This window comes from Etheostoma cragini, chromosome 17 (genome assembly GCF_013103735.1).
Source record: "Etheostoma cragini isolate CJK2018 chromosome 17, CSU_Ecrag_1.0, whole genome shotgun sequence".
NCBI classification, from domain to species: domain Eukaryota; kingdom Metazoa; phylum Chordata; class Actinopteri; order Perciformes; family Percidae; genus Etheostoma; species Etheostoma cragini.
This window is the reverse complement of record NC_048423.1, coordinates 12,873,064-12,890,443: the sequence shown is the minus strand read 5'-3', so window position 1 is coordinate 12,890,443 and position 17,380 is coordinate 12,873,064. Positions and strand designations below refer to the sequence as shown.

The following is a 17,380-nucleotide window of genomic DNA, read 5'->3' as shown; positions in this document are numbered from 1 at the left end:
AATATATTACAATGAATCCTGTTTCTTGTAGTGTGTGTCTGCAGGTCTGTGGCGTGAGGTAAAACCACAAACTCATCTCCGGGTGCAACTCACATACTGAATGTGGCAGCAGGTCGAAACCGAATCAACACAGGTCAGAAGTTCTAGTGACCTTGAAGTGGAATACCACGGAGTTGAACCTCCAAACTTCCTACCTGCTGCACAGCTCATAGACAGAGCTCTAAAGAAAAGTGTTTCGACAGCCGAAGCCAATTCATAATGTGAACTAGATTAGTTCTGGCTTTATTTGTGGGTATACCAACATATTACTTTAGGTTGAATGTTATCTATATAGAGCTTTCAGCTGCACATATAATGGGTGATAAAGAAAGCCAACACCTCCACTTCCACCTTAAACAAATCTTTATTCTAAAGACATTAGAATTTGTATAATTTCTGCTCCCTCATCATCCCTGGTAATCCTTTCTTTTAATTTAGAAGTAGTAAAAGCGCAGGTGTAAATAATACCATGGAATGAATTCCATTTAGCTGCTTTAGTTTCAAATGAACGTCACAGTTATTGAAGACACTTGAATAGAACAGAGCCATCGTTAACCTAATTAGAAAACCTGTGCTTTTCCTACTTTGACAATTCTGCTAAAAAGATGGACAAATTATTTTGTAAAAGTATATATACTTATCCATGTATTGTCCAGGAAAGGTGTTTGTGCACTGTGCCATGGGTAACCATACAACAACAACTTAATGCTTTAAGTTTTATATCTCCAGAAATAACTCTCAACACACCTGATGACAATAAAGCAATATGACACTTCCTTTTTTGATCTGGCACTGTTTCATTATTCAGTGTGTTTCTTTTCTTCACTAAATAGCCTGAAAGAAAGGGGGGACATGGTAAAGAAATACACAGAGGACTCAGATCCCAGTAGGAAGGCTGTGAGAAAGGGTCTCTGGGTGTGTTTGTGTGTGTGTCACGTTGTTGAGGTCAGGTGTTGCAGCCCAGCTGCCTAAAAATATCATCTTAACCACAGAGCCCAAGAGAGCAGTTACCATTCTAGATCTGGATTTCAGGCATACTGCAAAAGGAAGTCTCTGTTGCTACACGTACACACACACACACATACACACATATGTTTACTGAGAAAAAGTTGAGGTGCTGGTCTGTGATCCTGCTCAGAAACGGATTAAAAGTTTTAAATAGTTAATAAGAAAGAGGTAAGTCATTTTTTTTAAGATCGTACTTTACAATGACAATCAGCCTGTAGATTATGGAAAAAGTGAGCAAGCCATCAGTGTATTTTAAACAGCCAATATTGTGAGTAGATCACATCCTTGAAGTGACCACAACCAGCTTTAGTTCAGGGGGCATCACAACACTGTTTAACTCTAAATCCCTCAATCTGAGAACAATATGTGTCAATGGTTTGATATTAAAAGGAGCATCAATGTGCAGCAGATACAACAGAAGTGTAGATTGAAACCAAGAACTTGAATGATCTAAATCTCTTTGTGAATGGGCATGGAAAAAAAAGTTCAGTTAATACATTAATAATCTAAATCTGAGTTAAACATATTGCCTTAAGAGGAAATTTTAGAGGTCTTTCATTTTCATGTAACAATATGCAGTTTTTGTTGTTGTTGTAGTTTTTGATTATGTACAAGAAAGTGTGTATGTTTTCCTGGCAGCAGAGGTGAGCTATGTCCTCCCGTGTGGTGAAGTCCAGAAGCAGGAACCCATACACAGCGGTGCAAGTAGACCCCGACAGTGATTACATCACACCGGGAACATTAGACCTGGAGCAGCTGTTCTGGACCGGCACCGGGGCTCAGTATGCACATGTCAACCAGGTCTGGCCCAGGGTCTACATCGGGGACGAGTGAGTAAATGCACAAAGGTTTCATGGTGTTAATGACAGCTTCATACTGAGTTTGTGTGTCACATGAAAACAGGAAAACAGCTCTGGAGCTGCCTGGCCTGAGGGATCTGGGTATCACACATGTCCTTAATTCAGCAGAGGGAAAGTGGAATAATGTGCTGACTGGTGCTGATTACTACACTGACATGGGAATCCAGTACTACGGTGTAGAAGCTGATGACAAACCCACCTTCAACATCTCCCAGTACTTCTGCCCTGCAACCCAGTTCATCCACGAGGCCCTCAGTAACCTACAGAGTAAGTCCTGGAGGAAATAAAAACTTCGAACTGAGATAATTCTCTGAAGAGGCTTGTATGATTTACTATGTTTCTAATGATTCCATCTAACTTTATGTCATTTGGTTCTAGACAAGGTGCTGGTGCACTGTGTGATGGGTCGGAGCAGGTCAGCGACTCTGGTCTTGGCATACCTGATGATAAAACACAGCTTAACTGTGGTGGATGCTGTTGAGCACGTGCGACAGCACCGCTGCATCCTGCCCAACCATGGCTTCCTAAAACAGCTCAGAGCCCTGGATATCACGTTACAAGAGGAGAGGTTTGAACAAAAAAGAGAGATGAAACACCAATAACGAACAATAATAGACAATATTCCTGAGTTTACTACTTCAGTTTTTTCTTTTGAATTTCTTTGTTATCCAGAAATGTTTTATTAAACTCGGTTTTGTTTTTCACAACTGCATTATTTCAGAGTTAAAATGTCAAATTGAAGAATGGGGTGTCCCCAGGGCTTAGTGAAGTTCTAAAGCAAAAGCGATTTTTGTCAAAGTGTGTATACTGAAAGTGTATGATCAGATTTCAATGAGTGAGGCACACAGAGTAGGTCCTGACACTTACCGACCTACTGTAAGACATGAGGAGCGAGAGATAAACCTAAAAATTAATTCACGAATGTTGACTTGAAGAAAATTCTTGTACCTTAGATTGGTAAGATACTGTGGATTTCTAGAATTATTTGAAGAAAATCAAAAAAAAAAAAAAGAAACAAAAAAAAAAAATCATAGCTTCAAGTTTTATTTGTGTGAGATGGGCAACTTGAGTGCAGTTAAGACCAGGAATTGTCAAATAAGGCTTTTTGGTGTTTTTGAACATTTACAAATAACCACCTATTCAACAGAGAGGGGCAATACAAACAGATAGTTTCAAAACAACACTCAGGAGTATTCAGAAAACTTACTTTTTGCTCACCATGACATTTTGAGTACATCTGTATTCAAGGTAGTTTTATTCAAGTATTTAGTGTTGCACAGACCACAACACAAGTTTTGAAATGTTAGGCCATGTGTGGCCTGAGCCTTAGTTTAGCTTATTTGTTTTTTTTAACCATTTGCCACCTGACAAAAATATCAAAATCTGATGTGGAAAATTTATATTTCAATTCACTTTCCATCTGAATTAGCAAAGCAGGCAATGCTGTTATAAGGTTACATGTTGATACTGACCCAGAAAGAACATATTTAAAAAATAAACAGGAGAAAAGTCAGATTTAATACCCACTGTATTGTAGAGACCATTAAAATATGATATCTACCTTTATGGCCTCTGCAAACTTTATAACATTTACAGAATAAAGAAAAAAAATGGCACTTTTTTCTAAAAAGCACCTGCCCAAAAAGCATTTTGAGGATAAACAAACTATCACAATGTTGATGTTGAAGGTAACGTCTGAATATAATTGACACAGTAAAGCAGTCATCACAGGACTAAGTGGGCAGAGTTGACACATTTAAAAATTGTGCACTTCAAAAGAAAAACATTTGGTTTCATAACTGGCCTGTTAAATTAAATCTACACAATAAAAAGTAATACATCAGGAATAACTAACTATAAAAAAGTCTAAAAAAAATACTGCACATTTCAATGCAGTATCCAAATCCTCCCTTGACAGTGATAGTTTATGCATTAGTCCTGTTTTAGTAGTAGTAGTAGAGAGCTTGCAGCAGTCTGATAGGCGTCAGTGCAGCCAGATGTTGGCAGATAGAGAAACAAAAACAACTGTCCATAAAAAAGACTTCCCATTTAGATCCTTTTGTGTAAAGCAAAATGATCACTTCCTGGGATGGTATCATAATTCCTTTATGGTCATTTATGTCCAGGTACATATAGCCAAATCTATTGGCTCTTGGCTGTATGATCCTCTGGGGGTCCCAAGTGGAGAACAGAGACAGGCACACATGTCAGGGGGGGGGCACCCACCTAACAATTGGAAGGAAATTATCCGCAGATATATTGAAAAATAACATGGACGGGTGGCTGATTAGAAAGAAATGTGGCTATGAGAATTGAGGGTAGCATTTGTAGAAAACAGTGAAAATTATGGTTTGCAGTTGTGTATGGCAGGTTGTATGGAGTATGACAATTCAGACTAAAGGACAATTTGTCTGGGAATCCTCAGTTGAAGTCTGGTTTTTCTGGGAAGGTGCAACCTGCTTGTCGGATGATGACGTTGGCAGCGTAGTGTGCTGCCTTCACACACTGATCTAGTGGTTTCTCCTGGACCAGCTCAGACAGGAAACCTACAACACAAAAAGAGAAAAACTTGAACAGAAACCCACAGAAAACAAAAGGAAAGACAAAAAGCAACCTGGAAATGTATCAAATGAAAACAGAGGACACTCTTACCTCCTACAAAGGCATCACCTGCACCGATTGTATCAACAATATCCTTGGGGTCAATCTTCAGTACGGGGAATGTCTCAATCTTGTCACCTGAACAGACATGTAAAGAAAATGTTACGTCTGCAGTATACTTCTAAGAGCGGTTTAAAGAATAAGAGAAATATAAGGATAAACACAAAATCTTACTCATGGCCACAACAGTATCATCCTTCCCTTGGGTCACTACTACAATCCTCTGTCTCTTTGCGTTGACTTTGGGCAAAGCCTGGGCTTTCTTAGCAATTTCCTCAATGTCCTTGGTCTACAAAGAAAAATAAACATTTGTTGATAACGCATGAAAATACAAGAAAAATGCAGTACTAATCATTTGCAAATACTGTCAGAACACTCACCTCGAAGTCTTGCGCTTCAGCAAATGCAACCGCCTCCTGAAGAATATAAATAAGATTGTGTTGGAGATAAATATATGTGCTCACCATCAACAAGCACATGCAGCCATCTGAAGATTGTACTGTCAAAAACTGGCTTACTGTCTCATTGCCGAACAACACATCAACGTAGGGCATAACCTGCATGAGGTTATCCTTGAAGAACTGGCAGATGAACGGCGCAGAGAGGTTCATGCAAAACAGCTTGTTGTTTTCAGATGCATGCTTCGCCACTTTTAGGATGGACTCCGAAGAGACGGTCAGAAAGAAACCCTGGGAGCAAACAGTGACATTGGGTCAAGACGGATCTGGTTTTCCTATCTTCAGATAAATCACATGAGGAAAGGGCTTGACTGTATCAGTATGTTCGGAAATTCCCCTGCGGGTCCTCTGATGGTTACCCCAAGTACACTAAGACTTCTAAACATTAGAAGTAAACAGCACAACCCACCATATTGTAGTTTGGTAACTACTACTTACAGCAATATAGTAGACTTTTGCTTTTTCCACCAGCTTCCAGTTTTCTTCCAGGTCTAGATGCTTGTCCTTCTTATAACAGTTAGCAGCAGCTAGGTTGGCTACCAATGACCTGAGAGGAGGAAGAAAAAAAGAGATGAAGGGCCCTATTAGAACTATCTAAACTAGGTTCAAAATGGTTGTACTTAGAGTCTTCCTTAAGTTGTGTGTTTTGGGCGTAACATGCAACAAACCCATCAGAATGTCATCTCCCATTCCCTTTCAAAGCCAGGTGTGTTTAAACTTTGGCACATTACTATTAGGATGGCTGACTTATATATTTATATGTAATCTTTTGCATGTTTGTGTGCCGTTGTGCTTTCCTGTGTGTGTGAAACAATTGTAGTGTGCGCGCTGTGCATAAACCGAGGCACGTTTTAGTAATGCGCTGTTGAAATAATGAAATGCTACGCTACTGACTTTAGACCAGGTTTTTGTGGTCCATGGTGAGATCACCTCCCGCTGCCTCAAGATAGCAATACGCCAAGAATTCACCTAAACACAACTCCCTGTAAGACGAGTACGCCCATGGACACAAAGATGGACGCAGGTGCATTTGCTATTTAAACAATGCTGGGCGCAGGACAGGAAATGGACAACTGCGTCTGTCTTAAACTAGCAAAGACACTTGCGTCGGGCATTACGCTGAACTGTGCCGGATGCAAGGGTTTGAAGAGTTACAGACAGATGAGATTCTAATGAATCAACATGTGCCTATTATTATTATTATTATTATTATTATTATTATTATTATTACCCACCTGTTATCTCCAGTGATGCAAGCAGCACATGTCCCTGTGGGCTCTTCATCTTGCTCATAGTAACGGGCATCGATGTGGGCTTCCTCAGACTTCTGCTTCAGGATCCCGCCAAACTTGTCTTTGCCAATGCAGCCAAAGAACGTGCCCACATTATGGGGTTCTTGGATCATCCACTACGGACAGTCACAACAGCTCTGATCAGCATCCGTGGATTAACTCTATCCACTGTGGCCAACATTTGCAGTAACAAATCACAGAGCACTGATGTAGTGACAGAACCGGAAGTTAGTGAGTTTGTGAGTGACTGACTGACCTGAGCAATCTTTATAGAGTTCTGTGTGGCTCCTCCAGCGTGGTACTCAACTTTAAACTTCTTCACTAGCTCCTCAAATCTACACACAGAGACAAACATGTCCTTCCCATAATTCACATTTCCAAGAGAAGGTTCAATTAGGTTTCATAAAGTTTGTGGAATTCTTGTTCATCTCAATATCTTTCTTTGTGGTGCTCCCTAAGTGCTTTAAACCTCACCACACACAAAGTAGAAAGGATTTCACCTCACACTGTTTTTATACTGCTCATGGAAACAGACACATTTTGTAATCTACCCAGAAATTATTTTCTATATAACATTACATATCAATGATTAGAAAGGAGGTGGATAAAGACAAAAATCTTAGTAATGGCTTCCGTATTAACTGGGCCTCCACTCTCTGAGCTCCTGACATTTGGGAATCATGAGTACAAATCCTCCCTAACGTAAACTATTCATATATGGAGATGGAGAGAACGGTCTTTAGTGGTTGCATTAAAGTTGCCTCTATCTTTTTAATTGAAACATCTGGCTATATCAAACGCGATCCTCAAAAACATGTATAGTGTAAATGTGAAAATCTTACATAACCAGCACTATTGCAAATGTAAAATAGATATAACTAGAAAATTAGATGTTATCATAATAATAACTGTAGAGAGTCAAAAATACAGTCATCAGTTTAGTACTTTCTCACACAGTCAGTCCCGCACGCCTTTCTTATCTCCCGCTGTTAAATGTTTGCTTTCTTGCTCAGAGGGACTGGGAGGTGAAGTGTCCTGCTTTGCTATTGGCTCTCAGCCTCTCGGTGCTGCATCTGCTGTCCTGCCATTGGCTGCCTAACGATACGGAGGTCAATGGGGTGATTTCTGCTGTGCGCCTGTTTTGACTGACCTGCTCCAGATTAGAGAGGAACAAACACTGTGGGAATTTAGACATATTCATTTTCATCCTGTACAAACCACAAACCACAGCCTATACTGAAAAAGAACTGTTGCAACATAGGAAATACGAACAGTGCTTTGTGTTTGTCCTCTGCCAGGATCTGGTCATTGGGTTTCAGAGTGTACCTGCAAATAATTACCGGGAGAAAAGAAGAAGAAAAAAAAGAGGCATTAGTTTCTCAAAGTCATCGGAAACATTTACTTTATCAAACCCTCCTGTTTTACCCATCTAATATTTCATAAACAAACCCAAACAAATGTGCCTAAGGAAAAAATATATACAACAAGCATCTTGATTATGTGGATAAGCATTGGAGAAGCAATGTTGGTGCTGCCAAATGGTTGTTCCCTCCAATGAAAAGGGTAAAGAATGAAATCATTATTATGTCATAAGTAGAGGGTTTGAGGAACTGTCCATTTGCTTTTGTTAGTTTCCTCAAAAACACAGAGGTAGGTTGGGGCTTAAATTGCAGCTTTGGACCTGCTTTATTCTATGTGACTGAATTAGAACTGTGGTTGGTTGGTTGGTTAAGCACTAATCCTGGAGTTTACGCAAGGGGTTTGAGAGTGGACTGTGAGCTGGAACCCAAAGGAGCCCTTTGCCCTGGTCAACTAGTGTGACAGAGCTTGGAAAGACCAGAAAACCACTGCTTTCACTGTGTAGGTTTCCACTACACAGTAAATAAATAAAAGAATAGGTAAGCAAGTAAGTAAATAAGTAAAAATATTTTATTTATTATGGCTTTTTGCGGGAACCCCATAACCTTAGACTTCAACTTAAAAAGGTGGATAGTTGAGTCACACAGTTATTTTTTTGTGCTCTGCTGACTGCTTTTAAGACTTAGCTAATGAACTTTTCCTACACTGATAAACGATGTAATTGTGACAAAACAGTGAGAGGGATTAATTGCTTGTTTGGCTTAGCTAGGACAGTACAATATGTATCACCTCACTGTTATGAAATGATACACTGTCTCTGTTCAGGAGACATCAAAGTAAAACATCTGTTGGGCATACAGCTCTGCTGATGCTGATCAGTCAGCTTGGCAGTTTCCTGTGCTCCGCTTTCATGTATAATCTTAATTAGAAATGTTCAGATCCCAATCTTGCCTAAAAGGCAAGTTCGGGAAGCAAAACATTGTATCGGACATCTCTAACATGGATCTAGTATCTCCATCGATCAAATGACATCATAGAAGCTCTTTATCTTATGGTCAGCCTGTCTCAGTGCCCTCACTGGCCCAGAACATCTAAATTTCACTTAATCAAAGTGTGACCGTGCTTTTTGAAGATTTTACATGGGCTAAAGAAATGGCTCCGCAACAAGAATTAATTTCACATTAGAATAAAAAAGAATCCAGATATGTTATTATTTGCCTTTAACATTCTTAAGGAATCCATGACCATAACAAGCTGATGAAAGCACTTTCTTTAGGTCACAAAAATCTTATTTTGTGGCTTTAACCTACTTGTCCAAAAAGTCTTTGTCCACTACAGCAGAGATGTCCAGTAGAGGGTTTCCCATCCCAAAGAGCGAATTAGGGCTGAAACATAAAGACAAATCGTTAAAACAAAAAAGCTCTATATGGCTTGGCTTGTTGCCACTGTCTTCCTTTTTAACCTCTATGTAACAGTAGTATGTATTTATTTTAACTCTAGCTTTATAGCGGTTTTGAAGCGCAAATAGCCATCCTTTTAGCACAAAAAAAGAAGTGTTTAAAAAGAAAATGTTTAAATTTGCAAATCATGTTGGGTACTCCACTGAATGAGCTGGGTTTTTATTCCAGTGTTGACCATGATTTGGTTGCAAAACCCACAGTTTTGTTTCCATGTGACTTTATCACATGACTTAAACCTTCCACTTTCACAGACAGATAAGCAGAAATAGCATGTCTGAGAGAGATAGTTTGGAAACATGCATGACTCATCAACAATCATTACTAAGAATATGGATGTGGTGGTGCGGCAGTGAAGACCCAGTCAGTCATGCGTGTAACCTCGTTATGTTTATAGCAAGGCAACATCAGGACAGCTGTGGGCGGCATGTGTCTCTGTGTTTGTACAGTCTGTTCTGTCCTGGGGCAAACAAGCCAACACAGGGCTGGAATATCATAGCAAATCATAGTCCTGTGATGCCAACAAACACCATTTTAAAAAAGTACAACACTTATCTTTGTGTCAACACATATACCGGAACATCCACATCAGTAACCACCAATCATCCAGTCGGTTAGTCTGCAACGTTTGCTTTTCTATAAAGAAAAACTGAATGATCTAGTACTACTGCAAAAGCACCAAGAGACTGTGGTAGCATAACGTTAATAATGTGTGAACTCAGACCTGTCTTCGTGTCATCTTCACTCCTGAATGCTACGCCTTGATGTGACCACAATTTTGTCAGTGTTTATGGGGAAAACCCCAGATGGAACAAGTCTCTGAACACAGTCCCTGACCTGACATATGGTACCTCCACATGAACATGTGCTGCCATATTGTCAAACCTTCCTTTCTACACTCGGCTGAAGACAAGATTGAATGAGGCAAATAGAAGCAATGAGGATGAATGTCTTTTGAAATAAAACAAAGAATAGGAGAGATTTAATAAGCAAATGTTTTTTTTTCCCCGCTGAAAAACAGAAGATGCCACACACTTAATATCATTCCCTACAGCACATCTGCCAATATGCAGTCAGAAGATTAATGGGCTTGTGCAGCCAATTACACTGAACCACAACCCATGTCTGCCTATATCAATTCTCTATGCCAACGTGGTCTTACCTTGCTGACGACATTATGTCCCTCTCTCTGTGTACCTGCTAGATACTGACAGACTTGTTGAGCAACCTAAAATCGGTTCAGAAATAGCAAAGGATTTTAAAACTTCCCAATTTCAGCTCAGTGTGCGGGTAGATCGATTTCCCCCTGCAACCCAAGCTCCTCCTACTCGGGACCGACTGATTGGAGGCATCTCGAGGAGGAGGGGCCAGGACAGTCCGTCTGTCTGGTGATTGGCTAATTTTGCCGACTCCAGGAACAATCCACTCAACTCTTTCGAATCTAAGTGACACCGTGAGAAGCTGACGATGAGATACCGTAATATTACAACAGCATGTTTTTCTGGGGTGAAAAACATCAAAACATCAACCACCACGTGAATCCTTCGCAATTCATAGTTTGGGAGATGGTACGGGATGGCCCAGTGAGCTTTCTCTGCAGTAATCATTGCTAAACCAAGCAGCGGAGCAAACCCTTGGCACTGAATGAAAGGAGTGTCGAGACCAGTCCAAGTATTTCTTTCTGCAGCGTTTAAACATGCAGGGGCAGGTGGTGGTCATGATAAACTTAGATTAGATATCGGCAACCTTGCCAGGACGTTTTTAGACAACAGGAGTGTCTACAAGCTCCTGACCTAACGTTAACAATTGATACGTCGACAGGACTTTACACAGGGTCATTATTGATAACGAACGACTTCATTTCCGCACCATGGTGGTTCATGCAGACATTTAGTAGTTTAAAGAAACCCACTTTTAATACATAACTCGCGTTTCATGCACGCATTCGTAATGTGGTCATGCTTATTGTAAAATAAAGATTTGCGCACTCAAACAACTCAGGAGAGAGACGTGTCTCCTCGCACCGTCGAGAGGCAGTTTGTTAGCTTCTTTCTCTTAGGTCACCTTAGTTTAGCTGGAGTCTTTTTGCTCGGAGACTCTGTCTTCTCCTCCTCTGAAAGTTTTTGTTTCTTTGCTTTAGGTTCTTCAGAAGCCATGGCTGACGGTACACGCTGCAATTACCTCAACCAGTATAAAAAGGCGGCCGTGCTCGTGCTGCTAACACAAGTCAAAAAAGGACGTTTATTCTCCGCAGTAAAGCCTCGCAGGCAGCCGTGCGTGTGACGCCTTCCCAGAGCTCCACCAATCAAACGCCTTACATTCAATTTTGGCTGGAAACGTGGACGCCCACTTTTTAGCTATACGGACTATAATATATTATAACATAGTATACAATCATAAAACTTTGGTGCGTTATGTGTTAGCTTGCACAGTGTTTTACATCTTAAAAGTTCATACAGGATGCATCTTTGGAATTACCATTAGTTCATTACAATACAACTAAGAAACTGTAGATTAAAAAATGAAAAGGCCACCATCAAGTAAAATGACTAAATAGTAATTGAAATTATAATGTTCGTTAAAATAAAAGTAACACAACAAAAGATAAAGACAGCTGACTGTAAAACAAAACTCTAAAACCCACTGTACACAAATCCAGCACTATACAGTAGAAAGATAAAGGTAGTAACGGGTAAAATGAACATGGTGGAGTATTTAGCTTGGTTAAAGAGACAAATATGAAAAATAAAAAGGAACACAAAACAACTATTTTCCCCACAAGAAATAGTGGAGACAAAAACCGAGTTAAACATTCACATATTGCCTGCCTAACAAAGAGATGCTGTGACTGTCTTCTTTGATATAAATTTACTTTATTTATTTGCTGACTGCAAGACTACAGTTTGGTTATCAAATCTGATCTTTTTGCATTTTATACCTCTGAAACCTGACATAAAGGTCCATTTTGAATGCTCACTTAAGTGTGAGGTCTGCTTTGGATCAAATTAAATCTGGCTGTTGGAAGAAGCCTTCGGAAAACCATAAATGTGGAGTATTCTGAGGGCCTGCGCTATGGATGTATTATGTACGTGGATGTATTGGTTATGTACCGGCAGAAACACCTGAAAGGCTACGCTCAGGGCAACTAAATCCCAAGCGCTCACATACAGATCAGCTGCCCGCAAAGGCTGCCTGATTAAAAAGTCCGATACTTTGCTCTAAAAGTACCGATCCGGTTGGCACTAGAGTTGGTTTGTAGTTACACCGTCTGAAATTTATTTAAATACTTTACTAATAGTATTTGGGGCTTATTCATTTGATTTATAGATGTGTACTCGTGACTACGTTGTGTTTACGTGTGCATAGATCTGCAGGCGTCTCTTCAGCAACTCAGACAGTTTCTGCCATACTGGCACCATATTCTTGCAATATACTGGAGTTAGCAGGTAAACTTTAAGCAATCTTTAAAACTTTGTACACATCATCGTCTTTTAAGGGGATTTATTTATTTAGTAATTAATTCATTCATTTTTTTAACATTAATAAACAGATGGTCATAATGTCCGAAGTTATCAATCAGTTTTCTAGCCAGTCGGGGAAGTTACCTGAGGTTGAAGTTAGTTTGACAGAATAACAGTAGATAAATAAAATAAACAAGTCTCATTGCTTTACATTTAAATTTGGCATTGTTTTGTTTTGGTTTCATTGAAATACTTGATAAAGAGTTGTAAGTTTTTAAATCCTCTCTCTGTCTGTCACTACAATAACCTCTTTGTTACAGCTGAGATGATCCACAGTCTGTTCCTGATTAATCACTCGGGAGACATCTTCCTGGAGAAACACTGGAAGAGTGTCATCAGCCGGAGTGTGTGTGATTACTTTTTCGAGGTGAAGGAGAAGGCAGTGGACCCAGAGAATGTGCCCCCTGTCCTGCAGACCCCACACCACTATCTCATCTCCATATACAGGGACAAGCTCTTCTTCCTTTCTGTCATCCAGACTGAAGTCCCTCCACTTTTTGTCATTGAGTTCCTGCACAGAGTGGCAGACACAATACAGGTCTGATTAAACTGTTCATTTGGATACATGCCAGCCAGCGTTTATAAGTCAGACATCTTTGATTATGTTTAAACTTGGCCTTTATTAGATTGCAGGATGTCTAGATGTCGTCTCCTAAAACACTTTTTTAAAAGCGCTTGATTTTGTTGAATGTGCTGTTGTCATTCAGTGTTTCTCAACAATGCAATCCACACTGGAAATGGAGGCGCTACTTACAACCACAGCATGTTGATTATTTCACTGTGAAGTTAAAGTGCTCCTCTAAAGTTACAGTTTGACATCTGTGGTTGCAACTGTTGGATAATTTCCCATTAACACAAACAGTAAAATATGTTGATTTCTTGTATACTCATTACAGAAATGTACTAAAACATGTACATTTCTTACTGTAAACAATTAGTGTGAGGTATGGAATTGGCACTCATGTAAGGTCTTAATGGGAAATCCAGTCAGATTTTCTTCAACAAGCTTTTTTTTCCGCATGTGTTGTCTTGTCAACAGGACTACTTTGGAGAGTGCTCAGAAAGTGTAATCAAGGACAATGTGGTGACGGTGTATGAGCTGTTGGAGGAGATGCTGGACAACGGCTTTCCACTAGCAACAGAGTCCAACGTCCTCAAAGAGATGATCAGGCCTCCCACCATCCTGCGATCAGTTGTCAATACGCTCACAGGTAAACAGAGGTCACTCTGACTCTGTCTAAACTGTACCGCCTGCCTGCTTATCTACAATATTTCTGTGTACATTTATGTATTTGCGGTTCATTTGTGTTTTGCAGGAGGTAGTAATGTTGGAGATACATTACCAACCGGTCAATTGTCCAATATTCCATGGAGGCGGGCTGGTGTTAAATACACTAATAATGAGGCATATTTTGACGTGATAGAAGAAATCGATGCCATTCTGGACAAATCGGGTAAAAAAAGAGTACCTGTTTGATTACCATAGATAAAGAGCAAATCTATGGCAGTGTGGTGGAAATTATCTGCAATCACTCAAGCACACATAATATAATGAACAACAACACTGATTGATTGAAGGCTAAATGTGTTCTTTTTATTATTAATATTGCATTAATAAGCGAGTGACGGACCTTGTCATGAAACCCAGGAGTCTTCTGACCAAAAAGCCAGAAGGGCTTTGTTTACATAAGATCTGATTGGCTGAAAAAGGCCTAGGCTGGTAGTCTACAGTACAGCATCTGACTTCTCAATAAAGAATGGATCCTAGAGACAAGTATTCTCAACAAAACAAATGATCCTCTGACTTGTTTTTCAGTCTTTAGAAAACAACGTGAACCAAATTCACATAATTTTTTGTCTTCTTCTTACAGTTCCCAGATGAACAGAGGATAGCGAGTCACAGAAATCAAAACTAGAATAAATGATTAAACAAGGTTTCATGAAAGTTCACTTCCACAGCAGTTAGAGTTCACTTTTTTATAATTAATGTATAAAGAATGTGGTTACTCTTTAAACTTGCATCAACTTCAATCTTTCTAATTCAGGCACGACAGTATTTGCAGAGATCCAGGGTGTAATTGAAGCCTGTGTAAGGCTCTCTGGGATGCCTGATCTGACTCTGTCCTTTATGGTAGGTTCATTCCCCCCCCCCCGTGTGTTTCTTTATGTGCTTTCATGGTCTGCTCTTGTGTCTGTCTGAGTGTAAAATTCACTCGCCCCCCTTGTTGTTTTTGATGACAGAATCCTCGTCTCTTCGATGACGTGAGTTTCCACCCGTGTGTGCGGTTTAAACGCTGGGAGTCAGAGCGCATCCTCTCTTTCGTCCCGCCAGATGGAAACTTCACACTCATGAACTATCATGTCAGCTCGCAAAAGTAAGCACATCTCGGGTTTCTTTTTTTCTAATTGTGTAAAGAAACGTTTGTAAATACATAATCTAGTAATCAACATCTAGTAGCAATCAAATCTTTGTCGTGTTATTTTCTTTATGTTTCAGTGTGGAGTAGTAGATTGAAATTCTGGTTTAATTTGTGCAATAAGTATTCACTTGTTACTGTGTTCACATGTAAACACAAGCTGGTTGCTGAGTGCCTAATGAACCTAACTTGTTATTGTCATCATGGTCAATTCCTTCTTTGTCCCTCCTCAGTCTCGTGGCCATTCCAGTGTACGTGAAGCAGAGCATCTCTTTCTTTGAGATGGGACCTTGTGGTCGCCTGGACATCACAATCGGACCCAAGCAGACCATGGGGAAGACAGTGGAGGCCTTGATGGTCACTATCCACATGCCTAAAGCTGTGCTCAGTGCCAATCTCACACCCACACAGGGAAACTACACCTACGACCTTTCTACCAAGGTAACCATCTGTTTACAAGGCCATCCTCAGCAGTGATACAGTTAGAAAAATGTGGACCTCTTTATCCAATCCATGTTGAGCATACTGCTCAGTTTTTGTCGATCTTATGCAATGCCACATTGCAAAGCAGCTTACATCTTACTTGCCTATCTCGTAAATGCTAAATTGATAGCCAGAGTAACACTAAAACTACCATTTAAAACATTTTTTTAAGACATGCAAATGGACTAGATTGTTTGTAGCTCTACGGTTTCAGACTCTATAATGAAGAAATAATAAAACTCAAAACAAAGAGCATTTTTATTTGATTGTCCTTATTCGAAGCATATTTCTGTTTTGATAGGTGTTGGTTTGGGACATTGGGAAACTGAACCCCCAGAAGCTTCCTAACTTAAGAGGCAGTCTGAGTCTGCAGGCAGGAGCCCCCAAACCTGAAGATAACCCATCCCTCAACATTGACTTGAAGATTCAACAGGTGGCCATATCAGGTAATCCATGCTTTGCTATAAGAAGGTCAATCTTTTAACTGGGCCAAGTTTAAAGTACATTTTCAGTCATTGCTCAATTTACTTCTTTCCCCTCCGTACAGGTCTTAAGGTCAGTCGACTTGACATGTATGGAGAGAAATACAAGCCGTTTAAAGGGGTCAAATATCTGACTAAAGCAGGGAATTTCCAAGTGCGGACCTGAGTTATGACATGTCAGAGGACAATGGTCAACAATCCAATGTGCCAAATAGGAGGCAACACAATCAACTTCAATATGTCTTACATATGCTCTGGCTCATTGTTATTAATGAAGAGTTATTTATTATGTCTTTGGCATTACATATATATGTGACTAAATGGTATTTGTGGCCTGTAAAGGGAAGCCCTAATAATCAATGTGACCTTATTGAAATGCTTCTAGTTTCTATCCAGTTTAGATGTGCTGCACTGTATGGATCATTCCTCCTTTCTTTTTGGAATTTTTCTCTTTTTTTCTTTTCTTTTAACACTTTCTGAGTGTGGCCTGAGGGAAATATTTCTGTTTGAGAACACTCACATTTGAACACACCTCAATCCTGCATGTTGCCTAAAAGTAAACAACCATGCCTTCGAAAACGTTTTTTCAGAATACAAGGTTGCAAGTTTTATACTTATCACACGCACGCACACACATATATATATATATATATATTTAATGCAGGTTTTTCTTACACACTTTCACACTTTAATGAGGCCTTTGGGTAGGTAAAGGGGTTTTGAATAGCACACTACAGCACAAACTGTTTTGGAGACCTGAGTGGAAGTAAATTTTTTTCAAAATATATGTTTACACCTGAGATACATTGTTTGACTTAGGGAGAAGTATCATCAGGGCCTATACACAGTTGTGTAAAAAGGAACTCATGGAAATCTACAAAATCCTCACAGAATCTGGAATGCAACTGCTTCACTTAATTGTCCACATTGAAAATACTACTTAAAGCTCCTTAAGAAGTTGAATCTGTATTCCAGTGTGTAATATGCCTTTATAAAAGCTTTAAAAAGACATGTGCTTTTGTGCATTTTTTACCCATGCTAGCAGTATGGCTAGTTTTGGTTCACTAAGTGAACGAGCCTCTGCTTTACTATGCATTTAGTGCTAATTAGCAAATGCTATTATGCTAACACACTAAACAAAGTTGATAAACATGCTTCAACTGTAGTAAACATCAACTTCAGCATGATATTATTGTCATATGCAGCATGTAAGCAAATGTCGGTAATGGAGTACTTGAGTCCTGACTCATACTCAAGTCGCTATTGGACTCATGACTCAACTCAGATAGTTAAGTCTCACTTCCCCACAACACTCACTGATTTTATGTTGTGGTCCATGTGAC

At 39.7% G+C, this 17,380-nt stretch overlaps 3 protein-coding genes across 7 annotated transcripts; 2 read left to right on the top strand and 1 right to left on the bottom strand.

The window, feature by feature from the left end:
- Window positions 1-1,042: 1,042 nt before the first annotated feature.
- On the top strand, window positions 1,043-2,600 carry LOC117960255 (dual specificity phosphatase DUPD1). The gene is made up of 4 exons (XM_034898029.1): window positions 1,043-1,215; window positions 1,690-1,877; window positions 1,951-2,174; window positions 2,286-2,600. The coding sequence occupies exons 2-4, from the start codon at window positions 1,699-1,701 to the stop codon at window positions 2,507-2,509; spliced, it is 627 nt and encodes a 208-aa protein (XP_034753920.1). The 5' UTR covers window positions 1,043-1,215; window positions 1,690-1,698; the 3' UTR covers window positions 2,510-2,600.
- Window positions 2,601-4,000: 1,400 nt separating this feature from the next.
- LOC117960236 (adenosine kinase-like) lies at window positions 4,001-11,414 on the bottom strand. Of its 4 annotated transcripts, none has more exons than XM_034897990.1 (11): window positions 11,199-11,414; window positions 8,988-9,062; window positions 7,573-7,644; window positions 6,575-6,653; window positions 6,262-6,434; window positions 5,465-5,573; window positions 5,087-5,257; window positions 4,949-4,984; window positions 4,743-4,857; window positions 4,560-4,646; window positions 4,001-4,453 (listed from the first exon to the last, which is right to left on the bottom strand). In XM_034897990.1, exons 1-11 carry the CDS (start codon window positions 11,288-11,290, stop codon window positions 4,329-4,331), a joined length of 1,134 nt encoding a protein of 377 aa, XP_034753881.1. In that variant the 5' UTR covers window positions 11,291-11,414; the 3' UTR covers window positions 4,001-4,328. The 4 variants fall into 4 exon arrangements, with proteins under 4 accessions (XP_034753881.1, XP_034753882.1, XP_034753883.1 ...); XM_034897991.1 differs by having other exon boundaries at window positions 7,591-7,644; XM_034897992.1 differs by lacking the exon at window positions 11,199-11,414 and adding an exon at window positions 10,297-10,469.
- A 904-nt stretch (window positions 11,415-12,318) lies between these two features.
- ap3m1 (adaptor related protein complex 3 subunit mu 1) lies at window positions 12,319-17,046 on the top strand. Of its 2 annotated transcripts, XM_034897986.1 has the most exons (10): window positions 12,333-12,385; window positions 12,501-12,580; window positions 12,916-13,193; window positions 13,695-13,866; window positions 13,972-14,109; window positions 14,701-14,786; window positions 14,897-15,030; window positions 15,306-15,513; window positions 15,857-16,001; window positions 16,103-17,046. In XM_034897986.1, the coding sequence occupies exons 3-10, from the start codon at window positions 12,921-12,923 to the stop codon at window positions 16,201-16,203; spliced, it is 1,257 nt and encodes a 418-aa protein (XP_034753877.1). In that variant the 5' UTR covers window positions 12,333-12,385; window positions 12,501-12,580; window positions 12,916-12,920; the 3' UTR covers window positions 16,204-17,046. The 2 variants fall into 2 exon arrangements, with proteins under 2 accessions (XP_034753876.1, XP_034753877.1); XM_034897985.1 differs by having other exon boundaries at window positions 12,319-12,580.
- The last annotated feature ends 334 nt before the right edge of the window (window positions 17,047-17,380 follow it).